This window comes from Callionymus lyra, chromosome 14 (genome assembly GCF_982586985.1).
Source record: "Callionymus lyra chromosome 14, fCalLyr1.hap1.1, whole genome shotgun sequence".
NCBI classification, from domain to species: Eukaryota; Metazoa; Chordata; class Actinopteri; order Syngnathiformes; family Callionymidae; genus Callionymus; species Callionymus lyra.
In genome coordinates this window covers 15,114,418-15,138,237 of record NC_141831.1, presented here as the reverse complement: position 1 = coordinate 15,138,237, position 23,820 = coordinate 15,114,418, and the positions used below count along the sequence as shown (strand labels likewise).

The following is a 23,820-nucleotide window of genomic DNA, read 5'->3' as shown; positions in this document are numbered from 1 at the left end:
ATTTATGAGCTCAACAAATATAAATGGTGACATACTTTCCCAACGTCGTCAACTGCTTCATTTATCAATATATACCATTGTTTTTATCAATAATTATAAGACTAGACCTCAAATTCTTACTGTGTTTATAATGTAAACAATATCACTAAATAACTCAAAATGCATTTTCCTCTCTGCTGTTGTGTTAGATTTAACATACCACCAAACAAGCAGTTTATTTTCTCCACTTAAGGATCTGTAAAATGCAGAATTTCACATGAAAGTCAAACACATAAATAGAGCCATTTTGTGTTTATTTCTTGGATCCCACATAACTGCAAACACAGTGAATTTTCCTAATTTGATCAATGGTTCTACTCGAAAAATAGATTATTATTAGCTTTTATGACAGTCAAGACAAAGATACACAGAATACATAAGACATGACAAAGACTTCGAATGGCAGAAGGTACAGAGGTTATTGTTTTTTTTTAACTTGACACTTTGTACACGTCACTTCAAACCAAACACACAGTACGAGTATATCAAAATCAACACACACAAAAATATAGATTACTATAAAAACATTTGTTTTTTTCTTTTACGAAGGAACGGAAGAGACGCTATATATCTTATCAAAATAAAATTGTGTTATCGTACACAAAAAATCTACATCTTCAAGTTTGTTGTGCAATTTTTCACTTGAATCTTTCTTTTAAGGCAACGGTAGGACAGCACCACGGATGCAACCACTGGAGTTACAGGCAGGTTGAATGGAAGGCCACGGACTTGTCCCGAGGAGTGCACACATATATTCTTCAAGAAGGACAGTTTGGGGTCAAAGGTTGCAGGGTCATCGATATATATATTTCCTGAGCAATTAAATCAAAAATGTACCGACAGTGGTATAGAAATTCAAAACATGACATAGTTAAGCCTAAAATGATAAAATAGATTTAATGATCTTTTTAAATAACAGCAGTGTCATAAATATATACCACAACAACGTACCAGTCTGTAAATCAAAGACTTTTCACAGTGACTTTGTTTTGCAAAAACTGCTTGTGTCCTTTGCATAGTTGATCGTCTAAAAATTAAACACGTATAGACTGAATCAAGAGTGGAAAATATGGGTTCGCTATGTGAGGTCACATATGTCATATGCTGAAAAATGTGCGTCGTCTGTACAGCGGGGGTTCTATACCTAACAGATATTGTTGATCACAGCTAGACCCCAGAGGACATGTGGTTATGCTTTTCTGATGGCGCTGGCCATCAACGCTTCCCGTCTGGTGGTGACGAACGCCTGTTGTTTCTCATAATAGGCCGCCTCGTTGATGAACGTGGGGTAGACGGTGCCAGAGCCCTGGTAGTGGATCGTCTTTCCGTCGAAGGTTTGGAACATGGGGTCTCCGGGGTTCAGTGGTTCCCAGTCGCAGTCCTGAAACAAAAGAAAAAAACACCAAGTTGGGCAACTTAATCTCCTTCTCTCGATCAATTAAAGTAAGATTTACTTAATGTGCAGAGATGAACTAGGGACTTGGTAATAAGTGCAACAGTGGAGTAGGGACAATGAAAGGTGTGCATTTATTACCAAAGAAATCAACAATACTCAGTTTTCGAATGAATAGAAAGTCTTGTAAGATCACCAAGTTTTAAAAGTAGGGGTGTGAAAAAATGTCGATACACCAATATGTCTCAATAACATTTTTAACGATACTGTATTGATATTCAACATCACTGTATCTATTTTTTTTTTGCTTTCAAATCACGTTTTAATTTCATTTATTGTTCTTTTATGGTTTATATTTCAATAAAGTGTGAGTGAAATAATTAATTTAAATCTTTTTGGTTTCTAATAATCATGCAAATATATTCACTTTTTGTGTTGCAATTAAACTTCCAGCCGCAGCTGAAGGAACAATAAATTCCTTCAAGATTCCGGTGATGACTGAGGACGAGAGGATACAGTCGACTCCAGCAGCTTTTAAAGCTGACGTTTGGAGATATTTTGGTTTCAAAACAGATGAAAGCAGTTACGACTTCGCCAAGAGTCATGTGGTCTGTAAATTCTGAAACACCAGAGTCAAGTACTCGGACAATACTACAAATATATCCTTGTTCCTGTAGTATCGAAATATATCGCAATATAACGTATTGTTGCCCCTGTGTCGTGATATGTATCCCCAGATTCTTGACAATACACACCTCTGGTTAGAAGGCCAACAATCTTGCCAGAACCAACAATACATTGTTAGGAACTCATGGAGTTATGCAGCAGTATCTCCATGAAGAGAGATGGCTTCTCTCACAAGGTCAGTGGTTTCATTGCTCATAGGCACAGAAGTAAACGCTTTTATTGAAGCTATCTGTCACAAGGAAAGACGAGTTTCATCCTCGTCAAACAGGATGACCCACCAAGAATCTGCCTGAAGCATTACGATATGTCAAGTTTATTTATGCATGTGGTGAAGTTATAAAAATGATTTAAACATGGGGGTCAATGTTGGAAAACACTGACACAAAACTAGGATTGAGGTTTTGGAGCTTGAACACAAATGTGTCAAATACAGGTCTGAGACATGGTTTCTTTATATCTCTAAAAATAGCCTACTCAGGTGACTCTTGATTTGAGTGTGTTCTTTAAATAGAGATCATCCGAGAACAAATTGTACAAGTGATCTAGTGAAGCATTTCTTCTGAATGAGGCAACCTCCAATCAGAGGTGAAGCATGACGGTATGAAGTCACATGCTGGTGATTTTTTTCTTACCCTGTAACACTTTAATCATACTAAAGAACCAAATTAGTTTCTCATTTCTGGAAAACAAAAGTGTTTGTTACCTGCAGGTTGGGGTGCACCATAGCAATGATGTTCCCATTAGCATCCCTGGGGTAGTCGACCCGTTCCAGCACCCTGTAGACTTCAACTGTACAGGAAGGAAACTCCATACCTACAGAAACAGAGGTGGCGTCATCACCATTAAAATCAATCATTTAATTGATTCACTTTGGTACTTTGATACCCAGTTTCTTAAGATATACTTAAAGAAGCTCCACACATTAATGATAACTGTATTGACTACCATATTTAGGTACAGTATGTCTATGAGATCCTCACATACCTGCCGCAGTTCTTTGATCCAGCAGCAGGTGTTGGAAATTCTAGATCTACTGTACAGTACAACCTGTGTACATTCATTTTACATTATATATTTTATACAGGTGGAACAATACGAGTTATTGCGATACGCTTAGAACAACGAAACAATGGTAGTGTATTGGCTGAAAACTTTCCTCTGGTGTCTCAGTATGTACAGACAACATAACTCTCTAACTGTATCCTCTCGTCCTCAGTCATTGCTGGGATCTAGGATTTCATCGTTCCTTTTATTCTTTCCTAATTTTTTTTTTACCGAATTCTGTATCATAACCAGTTGTTTAATATTTCCCTAATTAATGCATTACCTTTTCTTTCACAAAATATAGTTCAAATTATGACCCCCCCCCCCCCCCACACTTCCTTCCCCTTACTTCAGCTATGACAGCCTGAGCCATCATAGGACAAAGATCAGTAGGAAAAAGATGAAAGAATACACAGGTATCTCTTGAAAGATCTGATTTGTCAGTATTAAAAATATTTGCAATAACATTCATTCATTGTCTACCACTTTATCGCGGGTTCGGGTCTACTGCTTTATCCCGAGGTTGGGGTCGCAGGGAGACTGGAGCCTATCCCAATATCATAGGGCGAGAGGCAGGGGACACCCTGGACAGGATGCCAGTCTGTCGCAGGGCACACAAAGATAGACAACCATTCACACACGCTCTCATACCTATCGACAATTTCCCAAAGTTCTCAATCAACCTCTGTATGTTTTTGGACTGTGGGAGGAAACCGGAGTGCCCGGAGTAAACCCATGCAACACAGGGAGAACATACAAACTCAACCCAGAAAGGTTGTCTCAACCGGGACTCGAACCAGCAACCTTCTTACTGTGCCACCGTGCGCCCCCTTAACATGCAAGTTAAAATTTTGATTTGTGTTTCAACTCTCAAATCAGATTTTCTAAACGTGTTTGGACTAAAAACTACACATAACTGAAGCTTCACAACACAATGATCGTCAGTGTAATCCAGTCCGACCTCAAACGCGTCCTCTGAGAGTCACAACAAGCGTTCATTGCCATGCAAAACCATCCTCTGAGTGCGGTTCGGTCCGACCACAGTCCTGGCACCAGAACGACGTGGAGGCCGACCAACTCGTAACAAGCAGGTCCATTCAAATGCATACGCTTCAGAGGAGCAGCGACAGCCTGAAACCTTGGCACCGGCTCTTGTTCACATTAAAAAGGAGGGAACGTGCGACTCGTGCTAATAGCCACGAGTGAACCGGAGATGTAGCTTTCATTTCTCAACTGGCTTTCAGGCGAGAGAGAGGACATCACACGCATCAGAGGGTTTGTTGTTGCGTAACACACCATGAATCAACCATAGAACGTCAGAATATAATGTTTTAAAAAACAGTTTTCATATTTCTCACCTGCATTAAACAGATCAATGAAGTCCAGCGCATGTTTCAGGATCACTCTCATTGCTTCAAAGATGTTGCTCCTCAACACACCCTGTGGTTGGGGTCCCACTTCCAGACCTGTGCAAAGAACATGAATTAAACCTTCAACACACACACACACACACACACAACAAGATTGTTGCGTTCACATAATTGTACACGAATAATAGCACCAAATGTTTCCAAACTTCTAAACCAAGCCCCAGTGCCTGAACAATCCCTGTGTTAGACTTAGCAGGTCTGAAATGTACCAACATTGAATGTGTATTTGTGAACACATGGCTGCAGTGATTGGTTCAGGATACTGGTTGTGGAGGATGTGTCGCCGCTCTTAACATATTTATTACTTTAATATGTTATGTATATGTTTGTAACGTTACTCTATATTGATGTTTATTAGCGGTGTGTCCATACGTGTCACGATACAGGGGAAACAAAGCGATGTATTGTGATACTGTAGGAACAAGTAGTGTTGAATATTGTCGAGTACTTGACTCTGGTGTTGCACTATTTTCAGGCCACATGACTCTTGACGAAGTTGAAACTACTTTCATTTTTTTTTTTTTTAAATCAGTCCAAACAAATTTCCAAACGTCAGTTTTAAAGCTGACGGAGTCGACTGCATCCTCTCGTCCTCAGTCATCGCTGGGATCTCGCAGAATTTTATTGTTCCTTTTGTGGCAAAGGAGGTAATGGTCGGAAGTTTGTTTGTAACACAAAAATGAACATAATGCCATGAATATTTGAATGTTGATAGTATTTTTTTTTTATGAATCATCTTATTTATTGCTCACTTTATTGAAATATAAAACACAAAATAACTAAGTAAAAAAAAAAGGATTTAAAAGTCAAGGAAAAGAATAATATATAAATAATATAAAATATATAAATATATATAATACCATTGATGTCAAATATTGTATATATATTGATATGTCGTGAATAACAATTATAGTTGTATATAAGTGTATTAAAACGTTTTTAGACCCCTAATGTTTATATATTTCATATTTATGCTAATCTATTTCAAGTTTTCTGTGGTGGTAAAACATTTAACCACATATTTGTACGTTAAGAAAAAAGTTTCAATGAATAATCTTCTTGTCACTCAATAAATGTTGTCCTTGTTACCCCCGAAAACGTTTGTTCAGAAGCCGAGAAGGAACAGTGGCTGAATGTTCTTCTCACAGTGAGAGACTCTGGCAGAACATCCAGTCAAACCAGGAACTTCCCACTAAACTGTTGTTGCCATTGAAGAAGAAGGAAGTCTGCGATCGACCACACACACTGCTGGTCAACAACTCTCCACGAGAAGAACTCACAGCAGGATCACACTCACACATCTCACTCCACTTGAATTCTTCCACAGTCTTGAATCACAAAAGAATGTCTGGAGACAGATCTCTGAAGGACGACCATGTTCTCCAGCAGGATTCTCACCAGACTGACCGAGGACGAGTGACTCACCGACAGGATGCTTGGCTATGGAGCGTGAGGTGGAATATTTCAGAAGAGGATGCTCGTTGAGCAGAACGATGCAGCTGGCCGGAGCAATGGCTTTCTGCAACACAAACAGGCGATGACTCACATTTTTGTGCACATCGCTCGACATTAAGAAAGACTGGCAGGTTGAAGCGTCACTCGAACATTAGGCCAGTTAAAGGTAAAAGGGATTAAATATTAAGAAAAGCCGATTATCTGCATAAATGCATATTCATTTTTTAAGTAGCAGCTCCTTTTAAACGACGAGTAGTTCCACAGTGTATTCCTGGTTGTAAATAAATGTGAGAAATTCACGTTATTTATCAACACATACCATAGTCCCGCTAATCCTGAAGCATGAGGATCAGAGAGTATTGTTCGTTTTTTACGTTTTGATTTTTGACTTAGATGAATTACAAAAAAAATTAAATTAAATCTGTGTTTAAATAACTTTTTTAACTTGATTGAGAATTTTTGGTTTATAATTTCTATAATGAAAGGTTGAATTAATTCAAAATTGAAACGATGGGATTTTTAAGCTTGTTTATAATACAATAATAATAATAAATGTTCTACATTTTTCTTTATTCATAGCCTTTTAAATTCAATGGAAAATGTTGGTTTAATTGTATCTACATGTTTCTATAGGATTTTAGAGGCTAAAAATATTTGCTAAATTAATGCAATTTTTTTTAAACATAGTGTTCGATATTCTTATTCCAATCATTAAAAAACAAACGTTCTAAATTCCATCATTTTTCATTCGGAGCCTTTAAAATTCAATGGAAAATGCTGGTTTAATAGTGACAACATTTATTATATAGAATTAAAGAGGCTAAGAATATTTATTAAATAAAATGTTTTATTTTTTTCTTATAGAGTTTGATTTTCTAATTAATTATTAAAAAATAACTGTTCCAATTAAACTTTTTTATTTGAATTCCTAGTCTTATAATTACAATATCAAAATATTGGTAACATTTTTATAATGAATTTAAAACGCCATGCATTTTTTTGAAGGATGATTTTTTTTCAAATATAGATTTTAATAGTCAAATTCTAATAATTCAACATTTTCAAGTCAATATTGATTAAGTAGTAGCTTTTCTAAATGAAAATACAAATGTCGTCCTAGTATAAACAATTGTATTTGTTGTTTAAATGCTTTAAACACAGACTGGACTCTCGTCGTCACCTTGACGTAGTTCATCATCTGCAGGTTGAAGTGGTCTTTGGAGCTCTCCAGGATCAGAGTGGAGCCCATGTTGGACGTGGTGTTGTGGAGGTCGAATATCACGTCGTACGCCTCCGGACTCCCTTTGGGTCCGAATAAGCGGTTGATCTCTTGAGCCCTCTGCACCTCGTAGGGCAGGTCGTCGCCGCCAGGGGCGCTGCAGGGCAGCAAGACATCATTAACAACATGAGTTAATGTGTTCAGCTAAATACCACAAACATTCACAGACCATATACTCATCCAGGAGGCCTGGTTAAAACTGGTTTACTAACATATTACCTTAGTACTAGATTATGTTTGGAGCAACAAGTTCCTTTTACTGGGTTTTTTTTTTTATTTTGCCAAAGAAGAAAATATAATATTTGAATATTTCAGCTTGAGGCAACCTGTAGACAATTATTATTTATATAAATAAAACTTAGTTCAATTATCCAATCTGATATTTGGGATACTATATTTAAATACATGACAAAAAAAAGTTAAAGAGCCTGTTTCTTAATACTCTTGTTCCTTGTGTCTTTTTTTTTTAATTTGTCCCCGAATTCCCCTAAAGTTAATTTTAAAGTTAATTTTAAAAAACATACAGTATACAAGTATACACGGAGAATAATGTTGATCGTATATATATAATGAATATATATTAAATATATTGTGAGTGTTATAAGGGGCCGCAAGGAGAAAAAATACTGGATAAACGCTTGAAAAAGTAATAAATAAAAGGACATTCTTAAATAAAATGAAGTCTTATTATTTCAAGTATTTTTATTTAAATATTAATATTATTTTATTTAAATATTATGAAGAAATGAATAAGCATGTATCATATATTAAAAAAATGGAATATAAAATAAAATGAGAAAAAGTGTAATTATGCCATAAAATAAGTTGTGTTATATTTCATTTCATTTTAATTACATTTGTGATACAAAAGCACTTTAATTTAAAAAACATATATATATAAAAAAAGAAAAAAATGAAATGAAGAAAATATGAGAAAAGGGTCAATAAACAAATTATATGTGGAGTTGAACTAGTGTTAAAATAACAGACGGCCATGAGACAAACATCTTTTCTTCTCATGGGGGCCGTATGGATAGATTCAAAAGGGCCACATGTCGTGCTGTCAAACGATTTACATTCGTAATCACATCTTAATCTGTATTTATTTTTGATCAATCGTGATTTAATGTCATTCACTTTAAATCGTGTTTCATTCTGTACAGATAAACAGATTCAAGACAGAACAGTTCCCAAAAATAGATGTCTAAAAACATTTTAAGCACATGTGTGGTTTTTTTTAACAGTCACTCACTCGTGAATGACGCCTCATGCGTTTTACTTGACTTTCTCAAGAGCCTCCTCCCAGGATCCTACTGTATAAAACCGTTACTAACAACAGCAGCTCAACCGCCTCGTCTCGTCACCACTTTCCAACAGACCCTTGAACACTAAAACCACGCAGCATTTCTCTGTGTATTTCATTAGTGTTTGTTTTCGAGACTCCAGTTAAGCTCCTTATGTTACACCGCAGACTTTTACAGGCTTAAGTCATCGAGCAGGTGACGAGATTATTGAAATGCAAGAACGTGAGTCACATTTACACTTTAGGAAAACGTACAAGGTCTCAGAAAGAAAACGCTTTCTCCTATGAAAGGTAAATGGATTCCGGGGCGAAGACTAAAAGCAACATTAATCTGGTTCATCCATTACTGCTGAAAAAAAACGAGCCCGATATGGTAGACGTCGAACCGTGGACGATGGTTCAAGGGGTCGATCATTTACGATCTGAGGCGGTAGAAAGTGAACCCGATGAAGGACAATTAGATAAGATAAGGAGATATTTTATACGAGCCAACGAGAAACTGTCGAAGGCGACCATTTTTTGGTGTGTGTAAAAAAAATAGTTTTAACAAGTACTACTCCTCCAAGCAACTCCTTAATGTTGCAGGCCTCTACTTTTTGTGTGTAGCAGTAAACTAAACTAATAATATTGTATACTTTTACCTGTAGAAAAAAAAATATTTTGAGTGTTACCAGACACGACTATAGGCGTACGAGATTTGAGGTCATCTTGAAGGTTCTCTCTATGTCATTAGTGGAGTATTATAGTGATATATCAACCAACATTTTCACCCATTTTCTACTCATTTTCATGTCGACTAAGGGTTGGAATTATTTTCAGAGTAATCTGTTCCTTTTTAGACATATAGACAAAGATGTTTGTTCATTTTAATGTAGCGACTGGAGCTCAGTCGTCTTTATCTTTGTCCAAAAAAGACACATAAAAACATCCAAACACCTCCATACTGCTCGTCTGTGACGTCCATCTTGTATTGAAGCCTCGACTCAAGTATTTTTCAGGTGTACTTACCATTTCCTACGTGATGACGTCGAGCGCCACCGAGGCTCTTTTTAAAAGCTTTTTTCGGCGTGAACGAAACTTCAATTGAGAGATTAAACGACGCTTCGGAACATTTGACTGAGGACATTCAAGTGACCAACAGGGATCACCAAATAAAAAGATGTAATAATTTTAAAACGAAAAACATTAAAATGTATTGATTACTCTTAGGTTAGAATTTGTGACGCGTGAGGTCATCATGTAGGAAGTTCCTAGACTGAACTAGTAGGCCAGACAGAAAAAAATAAGTCTATATTTTAAGCATGTTTGTAGTTTTTAGTGGGGTTTTTTTGCGAAATAATTCCTCTTTTCGAGGCTTCAATACAAGATGGACGTCACAGACGAGCAGTATGGAGGTATTTGGATGTTTTTAATGTGTATTCTTTAGACGAAGATGAAGCTGACCTCGAAGCTAGCCTAGTAGCTAACATAGCAGCGTCTGCTAAAAACAACCTTAAAATATAGACTTGTTTAATGTTTTTTTTTCGGAACAATTCCTCTTGTCGAGGCTTCAATACAAGATGGACGTCACAGACGAGCAGTATGGAGGTATTTGGATGTTTTTAATGTGTATTTTTTAGACGAAGATGAAGCTGACCTCGAAGCTAGCCTAGTAGCTAACATAGCAGCGTCTGCTAAAAACAACCTTAAAATATAGACTTGTTTAATGTGTTTTTTTCAGAACAATTCCACTTGTCGAGGCTTCAATACAAGATGGACGTCACAGACGAGCAGTATGGAGGTATTTGGACGTTTTTAATGTGTATTTTTAGGATGAAGATGACCTCGCAGCTAGCCTAGTAGCTAACCTAGCAGCATCTGCTAAAAACAACCTTAAATATAGACTTTTTTAATGGTTCTTTTTGGAACAATTCCTCTTGTCAAGACTTTAATACAAGATGGACGTCACAGACGAGCAGTATGGAGGTATTTGGATGTTTTAAAGTGTCTTTTTTGGACGAAGACAACTGAGCTCCAGTCGCTACATTAAAATGAACAAACTTTTTTGTCAATATCTCTAAAAAGGAACAGATTACAGTTCGGAAAAAAATAAATAATCCCAACCATTAGACGACACAATGGTGAGTAGAAAATGGGTGAAATTTGGGATGAACTATCACTTTAAATTTGCTCAGGGGCCACATTTTGTACAGCGGCTTTTTGGGGGAGTCATCAAGCAAAAATAAATAAATAGGAAGGAAAAAAAGTTTAAAATCAAGTATTAAAATCAAGCTAAATATCAGAATATTTTATTTCCAGTATTGTCAACATATTACAGGATTTTCTGTGGTGTCAGTACAGAATCCTATTTTTTTCCAATTTATTTAAAAAAACAACAACAATTTTTTTTACTTCATATAACTTTTCTAAATGTTAAATCTATTTAAAAATATTTTTTTTAACCAAATATATTTTTTATATTAACCTAAATAATAAATATTACACAAGTAATCATATAATTAATCATATTTATAGATAATAAATACAGATTAAAAAAAAAAGAAAAACGAGGTTTAGTTCCTACATGAACTTTGACCTCACGAGGACCCCTGTGAACCCAGGGCCAAAACTCCGAGGTCTGGTCCATAGATAGTCTTGACAGGATTTAAAACTGGGAATCATTACGTAAACAAGAACCTCTTTGACATTTTGTTATTATGGGATATGATTGACACTGACGAGGGGGAGGAGCCTCGTGATCCAACCACACGACACGAATATTTCTGCGTGTTTTTTAGCGACACTTTCCGCTTAAAGAAGGGGGGATGATGATGATGAGGAGGAGGAGGAGGAGGAGGAGGAGGAGGAAGGGGAGGCGACCCGACAGATGATAAACACACCAGCACCACCATCAAAACAGCGTGCTGGAAAAATGACACGTGACTGTTGTAGTCCGGATTCTTTCTAGTCCCTGTTGTCTGCTGACATTGACATAATCGTGACACAAATCCACCCCAAAATATGTATATTTCCACGTGGATCCATTTTTAACAGCGGGGGACGTGTTTGTTTGTTTTCGTGTACCTGAGGTTCTCTGAGGTGAAGGCTCGGTTCAGGTCCGTGTCCACGTATCTGGCGCACTTCTCCACGGCTCGCGGGTTGGTGATGAAGGCTCTGGTCTGGACCCCCTTCCTCTGGATCTCGGCGCCGTTCTTCATCCACAGGTTGACCAGCGTCACGCCGGACATCTCGTTCCCGTGGGTGCCGCCGAAAATCGCGACCCTCCTGGCCTCGCTGAAGCACAGGCTGCCGGAGTAAGACATGGTTCCGGAGGGGCTCGCGGGGTGGAAACAACAACAGTCTTCACGGTGGAAGTTTCCAGCGTGAGCTTCACTGTCTCACTGTTTAAAGAGCGAGGCTCGCTGTGCGCTTGCGTAACGTGTCCGCCATGAAGCAGCAGCAGCAGCAGCCACTGGGAGAGAGAGAGAGAGGAGCAGCTGCACCTGCTGGCGGTCAGCGAGGAGGGACCAGAGGGGAGGAAGGAAAAATACAAAAAGATTAACAAATGATCACGTGACGAGAATAAAATGATTAATAATTAACAAAATTCTGTATATATTTTTTAAAAATTGTTTTTCAATCTAATATATTATTTTTTAAACTTGTATATATATATGAATTTTATATTTCATTTAAAAGGTTACGAATTAAAAAGAATATTGGACATTTTAGAAGATTTATTTCTGAATTATAGGGATAAGAATGTCATAATAATAGTGTCATCTTGTTCTTTCTCTTTATGTTCTTGTTCTTATTTTATTTTTATTTATTTTTTATGAAAAAATGCTGTATTTTCTGTGGCTTTTGGAAAAAAACAATTTATAAAGTTTTACTTTACCTTATAAGAATGTCAAAGTCTATCTGTGGAAAATAATTTATTATCAAAATATTCGATTTTCAAATTTGGTTCTCTCAAATTGAATCTTACGAAATTGAAATTATTGAATTCAATTATTTAAGAAATGTATTTATTTAATGGTTAAACAACCAACAACATATCGAATGTGTTTATTTTTAACGTTCGATTTGTTTTTAAATTCAAGGTCAACCTTATGAAAGTGAAATGATTGAATTCAATTATTTAAAAAATGTATTTATTTAATGGTTAAACAACCAACAACATATTGAATGTGTTTATTTTTAACGTTCTATTTGTTTTTAAATTCAAGGTCAACCTTATGAAACTGAAATGATTTAATTCAATTATTCAGAAAGTTATATTAAAAAAAGAACCCCAAAAAATTCAAATATTTGAAAAAACATAGAAAACAAAATTCGATTATTTAAATCTGAAAATATTATGGTGTATATATTTTAAAATAATTTCTTAAAAGATATATTAACATTTCAATACAAAAACTATTCAAACAAATGATTAAACATTAATCAAAATCAACGCTTAAGAAACCCTCCAACAACAATTAAATTTGAAAAAATAATTAAAAATTCAACCATTAAATATTCTGATAGAACTTATATACCTTAATAATTATTTGTCTTGCGTAAACATAACATTGTCTTATGCAACATGATACAAAAAATATATAATGTACAGAGCAACGCACTTTAAATTTATCAACAAGTTCTATATTATCTGCAAGTATATTTATATCAATATCAATAGCAAACGCCGTTTTTCTCTCCCTAAGTTTTTTTAAACAAAGATTTTGAAGTAATATTATACTTTTATAAATGCATATGCAAAGGATAGAAATTCAGAATTTAGTGAATCGAGGTCCTTGTTGTCTCAAATATGGCTGAGCATTAACTAAGAGTTGCGAGGGTCTTAGAAAAACATTAATATTGGAAACGCAAAGACAAACCTATGACTAATGATGCACTAGGGTTAAAGACAACATGTCACTCAGAAACTACCAAGTCAACAAACCTTAACCAAGTTAATGTTTATCTACCTGAAGTTTAGTCCGGAGATAAGTTGGTTACATAATACTATATGTTTTTCAAGGCAAATTTCAAAAGACCAATTTATCCTTTTAAATTAATGAAAAATGAGTAAACACATGACTGAATGATTCTATTGGGTTGGTTAGCGCCACCAAGCGGTAGATCTGCAACATAAAAAATGTTAAAGAACACAATTATTCCTTTTTTTTTTTGCATCTTTTATTATCAGTTTTATCCTCAAGTTCAACTCGATCCTCGCTTGTGTGTGAAAAGTAAAATATTGACTTGTGTCTCAGGAGAAATTCATAGTAATTAAGTGAGATCAATGGATGTTTAGTAAATTGTGGTAATCTGTTCACAAAACATCCACAACTTTGTCATATTGAGGAACAAACATGAATGTCCAGAACGATAAACACCATTTTTCTTTTTCCAAGTGACACAAAAGAGCCATTTTTTTTTTAGAAAAAGAGATCAATCGTAAAAATGATAAATAACATTTCAGTTTCATCATTTATCATGAGTATAGTAAAAATAAATCTAATAGGGATCGTCTTTGTTCAGTATGAAGCTGCAGTTTACAATAGTAAAGAAAATACACTTCAAGATTAAAAACCGTATAAAGAAAATTACAAATAATAAAATAAAACACTTTTTTTCAAGTAATAAGTCCGTTTCTTTACAAAAATCGCTGCATGTTGATGCTTAAGAACAAAAACCACAGCCCTAGTCCTGACTTTCACAAGTCGATTTTTTTCTCTTCTTCCGTTTCTTCATCAGCGACTGATCACCAGTTTCATCAAAGGCTTCGAGTTGCTTTTCTTGCTCTTTTTCACAATTTTTTCTCTCCGTGGCATCTTTTGGTTCTGCAAACTCATTCGTACTGAACTCTTCCTCTCTCTCTTCTGCAGACGCTTTCTTTTTCTTAGACTTCTTCTTAACGCCGCTGTTGGTTAATTCTGCCGACTCGGCAAATGTCCTAGTTTTCGGAGCGACAGGCGACTGGCTCGGTTGAGTCTCACCTGCGACCGCATCAGACGAACTGACGGATTTCTTCCTCTTTTTCTTAGACGTGCTTCCTGTAGCAACAGCTATGTTGTCATCAACCTTCTCTTCCTTTCTTTTCCTCTTCTTCTTTTGGTGCGTCTCTGCAGAATCATCAGGCACTGACTCAGCTGTTCCCTCCTTTATCTTTCTCTTCTTTTTGACACTGCTGCACATCTCCATGTTAGAATCCTCTACTCTTTCATTTTCTTCTCCAACTTTCATCTTCTTTTTCTTCCTCACAGAGGTTTCCTTCTCAGGAACTTCTTCCTGGTTCAAACTCCCAGAATCCTCTTCCCTGACATCCCTTTCTACAACTTCTTCTCCATCTCGCCTCTTTTTCTTCTTCTTCTTTTTCAAAGATGTTTCATCCGTAAGAATGTCTTCCTGGCTTAATCCGTCCAAAACCTCTTCTGTGACGTCACTTCCGACAACTTCTTCTAAATATTTCTTTGTTTTCTTCTTCTTCTTCTTCTTTTTCTTCACAGAGGTTTCATCTTCAGGAACTTCTTCCTGGTTCAATTGGCCTGAATCCTCTTCTATGACATCACTTCCTACAACATCTTCTAGACCTCTATTCTTTGCCTTCTTCTTTTTCTTCTTCACCGGGGTTTCCTCTGTAAGAACTTCTTGCTGGTTTAATCTGTCCAAACCATCATCTATGACATCACTTCCTACAACTTCTTCCAGATCTCTATTCTTTTTCTTATTCTTTTTCTTCCTCACAGAGGTTCCATTCTCATCAACCGTTTCCTGGTTACAAATCCCAGAACTCTCTTCTCCCTTTCCAATCTTTTCTTTTCTAAAAGAGGTTTCATCTTCGGGAACTTCTTCCTGTTTCCCCTCGCCTAAATCCTCTTCTCTGACATCACTTCCTACATCTTCTTCTAGATCTCTATTCTTTGATTTCTTCTTTTTCTTCTTCACAGACGTTTCATCCTCAGGAACTTCTGTGACATCACTTCCTACAACTTCTTCCCCGACTCCACTCTTTTTCTTCTTCTTTTTGTTCTTTACAAAGCTTTCATCTTCAAGAACTTTTTCCTGGTTCAACCCGCCGAGATCCTCTTTGATGACATCACTTCCTACAACTAGATCCATTTTCTTTGATTTCCTCTTTTTCTTCTTCACAGATGTTTCATTCGCATGGACCTTATCCTGGTTTAAACTCCCAGAACCCTCTACCTCATCCTCTCCTACAGCTTCTTCTCCGTCTCCATCCTTTTCTGCCCTCACAGAGGTTTCATCTTTAAGAACTTCTTCCTGGTTCAACCCGCCTGAAACCTCTTTGATGACATCACTTCCTACAACTAGATCCATTTTCTTTGATTTCCGCTTTTTTTTCCCCACAAAGATTTCATCTTCAGGAACTTCTTCCTGGTTACGAGGGCCTGAACTCTGTTCTCTGACATCACTTCCTACAGCTTCTCTCCTACCACTACTCCTTTTTTTCTTTGCAAAGTCCTCAGTTCCAGCCATGATTAAAGAGTCTTTTGTCAGTTCTGTTCCGACGACTGAACCAGCAACCTCATCCTCTGTGGGTTCACTGGGTTCCCCCTTCGCTGACGAGCCATTATTCTCCTGCAGGATTAAAAACAAGCACCAACAAGATCATCTACTTTCACTAAACATTCAGATTTGAGACATTTATTAACATGAATCTGTCGACTCTTTAGTGAACTTGGAACCTTAGAAAGGAAACGTTTCGTCGTCATTACTGACCATGATTTGCTCAGTCGAACGTGGTCGCGCAGGAAGAAGTTCGAGGTGTTGATCCGTCTTCCCGTTCACAGATTCGGCTGCTTTCTCTGAAGCGTTTGTGGCTTTCGCCTTCGTGAACACCGTCAAGCAACTTTTCCTCTGCGGGAAGAGACATGTACCTCAGGAGAATTCATACATGGCCCTAAATGATGCGTCGTATCAGAGATGATCTGCTCACCACCACTTGTATCTCTTCGTCACCTTCTGAATTTCTGAAAAAGACAAAACATCACTTTAAAGACCAAAACATTGACACACAACAGACATAAAATTGCTACAATCAAGTGACCCAAGGATAAAACACTGAATTTATAAAAAATGTTGGAAAACCTTTTAAAATTTCTAAACATGGCAGACATCACATTCAATCAGAAGTAAAAAATACCGTATCGACATTGAACAGCTTATTTAATTTTTTAATCATGGTTCTTTTTAAGGATGACATTTCGGTAAAGTGTGTTTAATACATGTTATTTTTATTCACATTTACAACAAAAATGTGTTGCTTAAGACCATAAACATATGAACTAGTTTTGTGCGTTTACAAGATAAATACTGTGGCTCTCAAGGTTGTTATATATAATGAATACTTTGGATAAAATTGGATAGAGTTTCATAAACACCGCTGATGACATCCATCCATCTATATAGGATTTTGCAAAGAAGTAGCCCTGAAGGTTTGGCTCCTCCCACAAGAACTTAATTATCTTGTTCAACACAATGAAAATATAAAAAATACTTTCCAAATTTAGTTAAAGTGATAGTTCAGCCAAATTTACTAATTTTCTACTCACCATTATGTCGACTAAGGGTTGGGATTATTTTCAGAATAATCTGGTGTCTTTTTAGAGTTATAGACAAAAATGTTCGTTTATTTTAATGTAGTGACTGGAGCTCAGTTGTCTTCAACCTTGTTTAAAAAGACACTTCAAAACATCCAAATACCTCCATACTGCTCGTCTGTAACGTCCATCTTGTACTGAAGCCTCGACAAGAGGAATTGTTCAGGGAAAAAACTTAAATAATTCTACATATTTTAAGTTTGTAGCAGAAGTTATCAGTCTCTCAGCTCCTGCCTTATTTCTTTCCTCATTAAACTACATTGCAAGCTTCAGTGTGCAAGATTAAGGAATCTGCGAAAACCAAGATTAAAATAAAGAATAATTTAAGTTTCCTAGAACTGTCGAGGCTTCAAATCAAGATGGACATCACAGACGAGCAGTATAAAGGTATTTTGATGTTTTTAAGTGTGTCTTTTTTTGTGTTAAACAATGTTGTTCATGTGAGAAAATAGGATGCTGAACTACCGACTAAGATTTACAGGTTGTATTAAAGATTATGTTTTCTGTAAACCAAAAAAAACAAACTAAAAGAGGGAAAAAACAATCTTTAAACTTACTCCCCAAGTGGCGTCACATCCCCTTCCAAATATGACAACTTTTGTTTCTCCCCTCCCAAGTTCTTGACAACCAACGATCGCAAAGAGTTGAAAAACCCTTCCATCAAAGAACTCTGTAAACGACAGACCATCAGGCTTGTGTAGAACAACATTTTATCGACAACCAGCATTTGACGTTCATACTTACATTGAGGCTGACGTACTGAGAAGATGAAAACTGGAGGTTTTGTGCATTATTTCCTTTTTTTAGGAAAGGGAAGTTGAACTTGTGTGTTTTGATGGTAAATTTCTTTTTTTCCCCTTTTTTACTCTTTACTGTGGATTTAGATGATGATTTTTTGTTTGTTTCTTTCGAAGTTTGAGATACAGATTTCTGGGTGATAAACAGTGAATCATCATCATCATCGTCATCATTATAATCTGTAAAATCCGAGGCGCTCAAAGGGCGACAGTGTTCACTGACTCGTCTACCATAGTTTCGGAGGTTATTGGTGGTAAATGAGATACTGTCACTAGTTTCATCCTCCCAGGCGAACGAGGGACTGCAGGGACACAAAAGAATTTGAAATGTTAATCATCTCATTAATTTCCTGAAATGAAAAACAACAATGTTTACCTCTGAGACGTTTTGTCCGAAGACAAGCCGGACCCAGGTTTTAACCTTCTTCGTGGTTTGGAAACGGTCTTCTGTGCAGATGGAAGATCATCTTCTGATGAAGAGGACGTTTTTTGCGTTAATCTAAGGGAAGTTCTTGTCTTCTGACGCGTTTCCTTTGACTTCACATGGCCAGGTTCCGACTGGGCCGTCACAGGATTTAAGGTCTTTGAGTTACTGTTTCTTGTCTTCCGAACTGGACTTCCAAACTTCTCCACATCCTCCAAGATGTTCCCACGTAGATTGGGTTTTGTCCTCAGTGACATGTTCCAAGTTGATAACTGCGGGTACAAACAAGTAGATATGTTGCTATAAATACGGATAATTAATATCATATATATATATATATATATATATACATTAAGTCTTCGTTACAGTAAGTTTTGCCTTTAAGGACATTTGATTTAGAAAGAAAAATACCCTCAAAGTACAAAAGATTATCTACTAGATGCATACTGGGAACAAATCTTGATACATAGCAACACCGGAATGTTTACAACGATTTTAACTTACAGTCACATGTATTCTCAGGTAAACACGGTTCCCTCCGTACATGCGTCTTAATCGCGACGGAAGTACTTCTACGTCATCACCACGCGCTTCAAAAACAACAAGATTGCTCCCTTTTTGTTGTTTCCGGTTTCGCCCCGCTTATAATTTTCAGACTTACCGATAACATTAATGGTTATTTAATAACGTTTGGACATATTTGTTTTTCAATAATGGTTTTATATGTATCCTTGTTGAAATATTTTGTTTTTCGCTTAATTTCTGTCGGTCTTCACTGCTCAGAGATAAAATAAACTTGACATCTGAACCAGTTTTTGTTTTTTATCATCTTTGTTTGAACTTTCAACTGTACTTTTTTTTTGCTGTCGCTTGTTTTATTTTCAGCTGATGTCCAGATTGTTTTACTCTCTTTCTTCATCATAATGGCCAACACTTGCATGACAGAGAAGACTCAACTGCATACTCCAGAATTGGACGAACTAAGTTCTGGTAAGAAGCTAAAAACAACGACCAAAAACAAAACACCCTCTAGTTTAGTATGTTATGATCATTTTTTTTAAGGCTAAAAGAAAATGTTCTCACTCATGTGTTTCTGATCGTAGTTTTACAAGCTGGACTTCAAAAGAACTTTGCTGAGGTAAAAGTTAGTGTTATCGAGTGTCCAGATCTGACCACTGAGCCCTTCAACTTTCCTGTCAGAGGTAAGAGAACTTTATCAGTTCGACCATTATTTAAAAGAATTACATTTGAGGCATTATATTGAGAAATAAAAGGATGATCGGAGCAACAATCCCATTTTAAATTAATCATGTACAAATAAAACATTACACATGTTTTATTTGCTTTCTTTTTGCTAAAACCATTGAATGCGTAATTACTAACCTATATGTAACAACATGTACATACAGTTTACTTACTGACAGAATATATAATAATTGTTGAGACTGAAGTCTTGTGATTTTCATCATAGGTTTATGTGGAAATCCACGCATCACTGATGTCGGCGGCGTTCCCTACCTCGTCCCTGTGGTTCAGCAGCACAAGGTGCATTTTTCACAAGACCTTACACTAAAAACGGTGCAGCTTCATCGATTCCAGAATAACTCCAGGTTGATGTGATTATCCAGGAATACGACATGAATATGATTTCAAAGGAGCTCGAGCTGCCAGGAGCGTTCATGATCGGTGCAGCCGCTGTGTCTTCTAGAGTGGTGGGCATGAATGCAGAGGTATGTGACGAAGCAGACGTTCTCATGACAGAGATGATCTATTATTGGGAATAAAACTGCAAATAACTAATATATAACAACATTATTCCACGTGCAAAGAAACCGAACACTTTTAAAAATGTTTAATAAAAGTTAATGTTCAGTTTTTTCCCAGTGTTCTCCATGAATGTCTTTCCATAAAATGAAATCTATTCTGTTTTTTCAAAATGGTTGTTTAAATAATGGGATCTTGATCTTGACCTTGAGATGAAGCTAACATTTGCTGCACTGATCTGTCGCCACAGCTGATGCCACAGGTTCTCACAGAATGTAAAGGAGAACCTGCTGTCAACAGCAGCTACTTTGCCTCCATCAACCCGACCGATGGCCAGTGTCTGCTGGAAAAATACAAATTCTCTGACTGCAACTTTGGACTGTTGGGTAATCTGTACGCCTGCGAGGGGAGACCAGGGAAGGTAAATATCATGTTGTTTTTCACAGATATTTAAAAGATTTTACTCTTGATATAATTGCTAATATGTTGTTGAACCAAAGTAACTCTTCAATTGTGTACAATGTTGAGACATTTTCACTCTAAACATTAACAAAGTGGCTTTAAATGCTGATTGGACGTTTTCCGCTTGGCCACTGAACCATGAAGGTCATTGAGGTCCGAGCCAAGAAGAGAACCGGACAGGACAGCCTCGTGACGGCACTGCGGAAGACACTCGACGGCCATTACCCCGAACACTGCCTGGCTCTGGGCGGCGTTTTCGTCATCCAGAAAGGAAAAGCAAAAATCCACATTATGGTATGCTGTCATCCTCATCTATTTAGTTTAAAAAAAAATCACATTCAACTAGATTATCACTCTAGAGTGGAGACCTAAACCAATCAGCTTATTTAGTGGGTTTTTTTTTTAACAACTTCCTTTTTGCTTATATAAATAACAATTACTTACTTACTTACTTACTTATATATAGTCATAGCAATGATCTCAACGGGCCGGCAGGTGGCAGTAGTGAGGCTGTTATCCATTCTTGTGACTGGAGACTAGAAAAGGTTGTTGTGATTATGTGTTACGCAGAAATGAACTAGATAGTTAAAAAGAAATACATTCTAACGATATTGTTTTTTATTTTAGTCTTGAGTAAATAAAAAACATGGGCATTAAAACATTAATCCAAAGTAAACAACCTACTTTCTAAAAAGCGATAAGATTTATACGTTTTTAAAATAGTATTGATGGAAATTGGCTCAATGGTACAGAAGGTGTCAGTAGTGTTTTTGAACTCACTTGTACCACTTCCAGTAGGTGAGGAAAAGTTGTTTGAGCTCTATTGACCGAGTGACAAAGCCTTCCTTTATCTTCTTGAAACTCAACAATTCCTTGTTTTTCCATTATCTAAATTAAACTCCAATTTGTATTCAAATCTGCTCATCAATTGTTTTGTTGTCAGACAGAAAAAAAACCATAACCTCCTTGGCAGAAGTAATACAATACATGGACGATAGTGAAAATAAAAGAATAGATGATTTTTGTTACTTCAATAATACACAACACAATCATTGAGTTGTTTCTTGAGTCATGTTTATTCATGCCCCCCTCTTTTTATTTTCTGCCCCTTTGAAGCCAAGAGAGTTCTCCGCCTGTCCTCTCGACACAGATGATGATGTCAACAATTGGTTGAAACACTTTGAGGTCAGCGCTCCACTTGTCTGCCAGTCAGTTCTGGTGTCCAGGGACCCCGTAAGTGTCGTCTTATGTCACTAACGCTTAAATGTCCGTGCAAATTGTGATCATATTTTCTTCATTTTAGGGTCTGGACCTGAGAGTTGAGCACACCCACTGCTACAGCCACCACGGAGAAGGGGGTCACTACTACATCGACACCACGCCGGACACCGTGGAGTATCTTGGCTACTTCCTGCCGGCTGAGTTTGTTTATCGCATTGACAGGCCAAAGGAAACACACAGAGTAGGCAGAGAGTGACTAGCAGGAAATGATGTCATCGATGATGTTACTTGTAAACAATATAGATCAAGATAAATGTTCATGAAATCAGGAAACAGCAGTGAGTGCAACTATGTTATTAACATTGTCTTTTACTATGTCATATTGCACAAATTAATCAACTCATCTTTATGCTTGTAATGACTAATAAATTGTAAATAATACAATGTTGATTGATGGATTTTTGCATAATTTCCATGAATTAAATGATGTTTAAATTATATTTTTTCATTTGATATTTCTCTCAGAAATAGTGTTTTATCAAGACAAATCAAAACAATATTGAAGAAAAAATATATATTGCCACATTTTATTCAAGCTAAAATATAGTGAAGGACTGTTTAAATATTTAACAAAGTTACTCTTTAGTACTATGGAGAATTGCCACTAAATTTTTATCATACGGTTTAAGTAATTTTTATATATTTATATGAAAATCACTGAAAAATAAGCAGATTTGAATAAAATTTATATTCCATTTAATGGTAACGTCTCTTACTTTATTTTAATTAATTGCATTTTATCAATCTCTTTTTAGTTAATTCATATTATTTCATTCTTATTATTATATTATTTATTATTTCATTTCTCTCTAATGGTCCAACATCACAGTTTAAGAACTGGTTCTAATCGTCTGCTGTCTGGTCATGATTGTTTTTTAATTCAATTGAATTTATGCCATTTTTTATTATTATTATTATTATTCAAAATTAAGTAAGTAATTTGTAATTATATACCGCTTTTCCAGACCAAGGTCACAAAGCGCTTAAACAATCAAAACAATACTCAATACAATATAAACTTCAAGGTCAAGAAAAACACCGAGACAAAACAAAGGAGTCTCCGAAAATCAAGGATAAGCCTGTACAAATTAAAATAAAATAAAATAAATAATTTATATGGCATTTGTAATTTCTCATATTTCATTTGATTGTAGTTTATTAACCTCATTTTATTTTATTCAACATTATATATTACATAAATTACAAAATTCAAGTCATTTATTTTACATTAATTGCAAAATTAAAGTGACATATAGTGCATTTACTACAAGATTAATTCCGGAAAAGAAATTGGTAAATGAAATCTAAAAAATGAATAAAACAAACAAACGTATAAAAGAGAACTTACTGTACTCATAAATAATGAGTACAGAAAACAATGCAACACAATTGGCTGTGTGGACAAAATGTGCCAAATCAGCTAAATGTGAACAAAACTGAAACACTGTTGATTGCTCCTGATGATAAGATTCCAGGGTTGAGTCAGTACTTGGGTGACTTAGGTCAGTCTGTCAAACTGAGCCTGAGAAACCTGGGTGTTGTATTTGATAAAGACATGTCTCTTGTTCAACACTGCAGAAAACTGACCAGAAACTGTTTCCTTCAACTGAGAAAAATCTCTAAATTTAGGAAAATGTTGTCACAACACGATCTGGAGTTTATAATCCATGCGTTTGTGTCTTCTCGCCTGGACTATTGCAACAGTTTATTTTCATGTCTAAACAAGAAGGAGTTGTCTCGCCTGCAGTTAATACAAAACTCTGCAGCGAGAATTCTGAGCTGCTCTAGTAGAAGAACTCACATCTCTCCGATCCTTAAAACTCTTCACTGGCTGCCAGTTTCTTTCAGGATCAATTTTAATATTCTGGTTC

General features: G+C 36.2%; 3 protein-coding genes across 3 annotated transcripts; 1 reads left to right on the top strand and 2 right to left on the bottom strand.

The window, feature by feature from the left end:
* Positions 1 to 276: 276 nt before the first annotated feature.
* Positions 277 to 12,146, bottom strand: aspa (aspartoacylase). Its single transcript, XM_087807971.1, has 6 exons — positions 11,694 to 12,146; positions 7,229 to 7,424; positions 6,019 to 6,112; positions 4,522 to 4,629; positions 2,823 to 2,932; positions 277 to 1,420 (listed from the first exon to the last, which is right to left on the bottom strand). The coding sequence occupies exons 1-6, from the start codon at positions 11,930 to 11,932 to the stop codon at positions 1,229 to 1,231; spliced, it is 939 nt and encodes a 312-aa protein (XP_087664097.1). The 5' UTR covers positions 11,933 to 12,146; the 3' UTR covers positions 277 to 1,228.
* A 1,646-nt stretch (positions 12,147 to 13,792) lies between these two features.
* Positions 13,793 to 18,991, bottom strand: LOC148066108 (uncharacterized). Its single transcript, XM_087807722.1, has 7 exons — positions 18,947 to 18,991; positions 18,395 to 18,714; positions 17,966 to 18,320; positions 17,779 to 17,891; positions 16,558 to 16,591; positions 16,341 to 16,478; positions 13,793 to 16,199 (listed from the first exon to the last, which is right to left on the bottom strand). The coding sequence occupies exons 1-7, from the start codon at positions 18,986 to 18,988 to the stop codon at positions 14,301 to 14,303; spliced, it is 2,901 nt and encodes a 966-aa protein (XP_087663848.1). The 5' UTR covers positions 18,989 to 18,991; the 3' UTR covers positions 13,793 to 14,300.
* Positions 18,992 to 19,115: 124 nt separating this feature from the next.
* On the top strand, positions 19,116 to 22,333 carry bkgd (beta-keto-L-gulonate decarboxylase). The gene is made up of 8 exons (XM_087807721.1): positions 19,116 to 19,432; positions 19,546 to 19,644; positions 19,914 to 19,987; positions 20,071 to 20,172; positions 20,457 to 20,627; positions 20,813 to 20,962; positions 21,785 to 21,901; positions 21,972 to 22,333. The coding sequence occupies exons 1-8, from the start codon at positions 19,366 to 19,368 to the stop codon at positions 22,143 to 22,145; spliced, it is 954 nt and encodes a 317-aa protein (XP_087663847.1). The 5' UTR covers positions 19,116 to 19,365; the 3' UTR covers positions 22,146 to 22,333.
* The last annotated feature ends 1,487 nt before the right edge of the window (positions 22,334 to 23,820 follow it).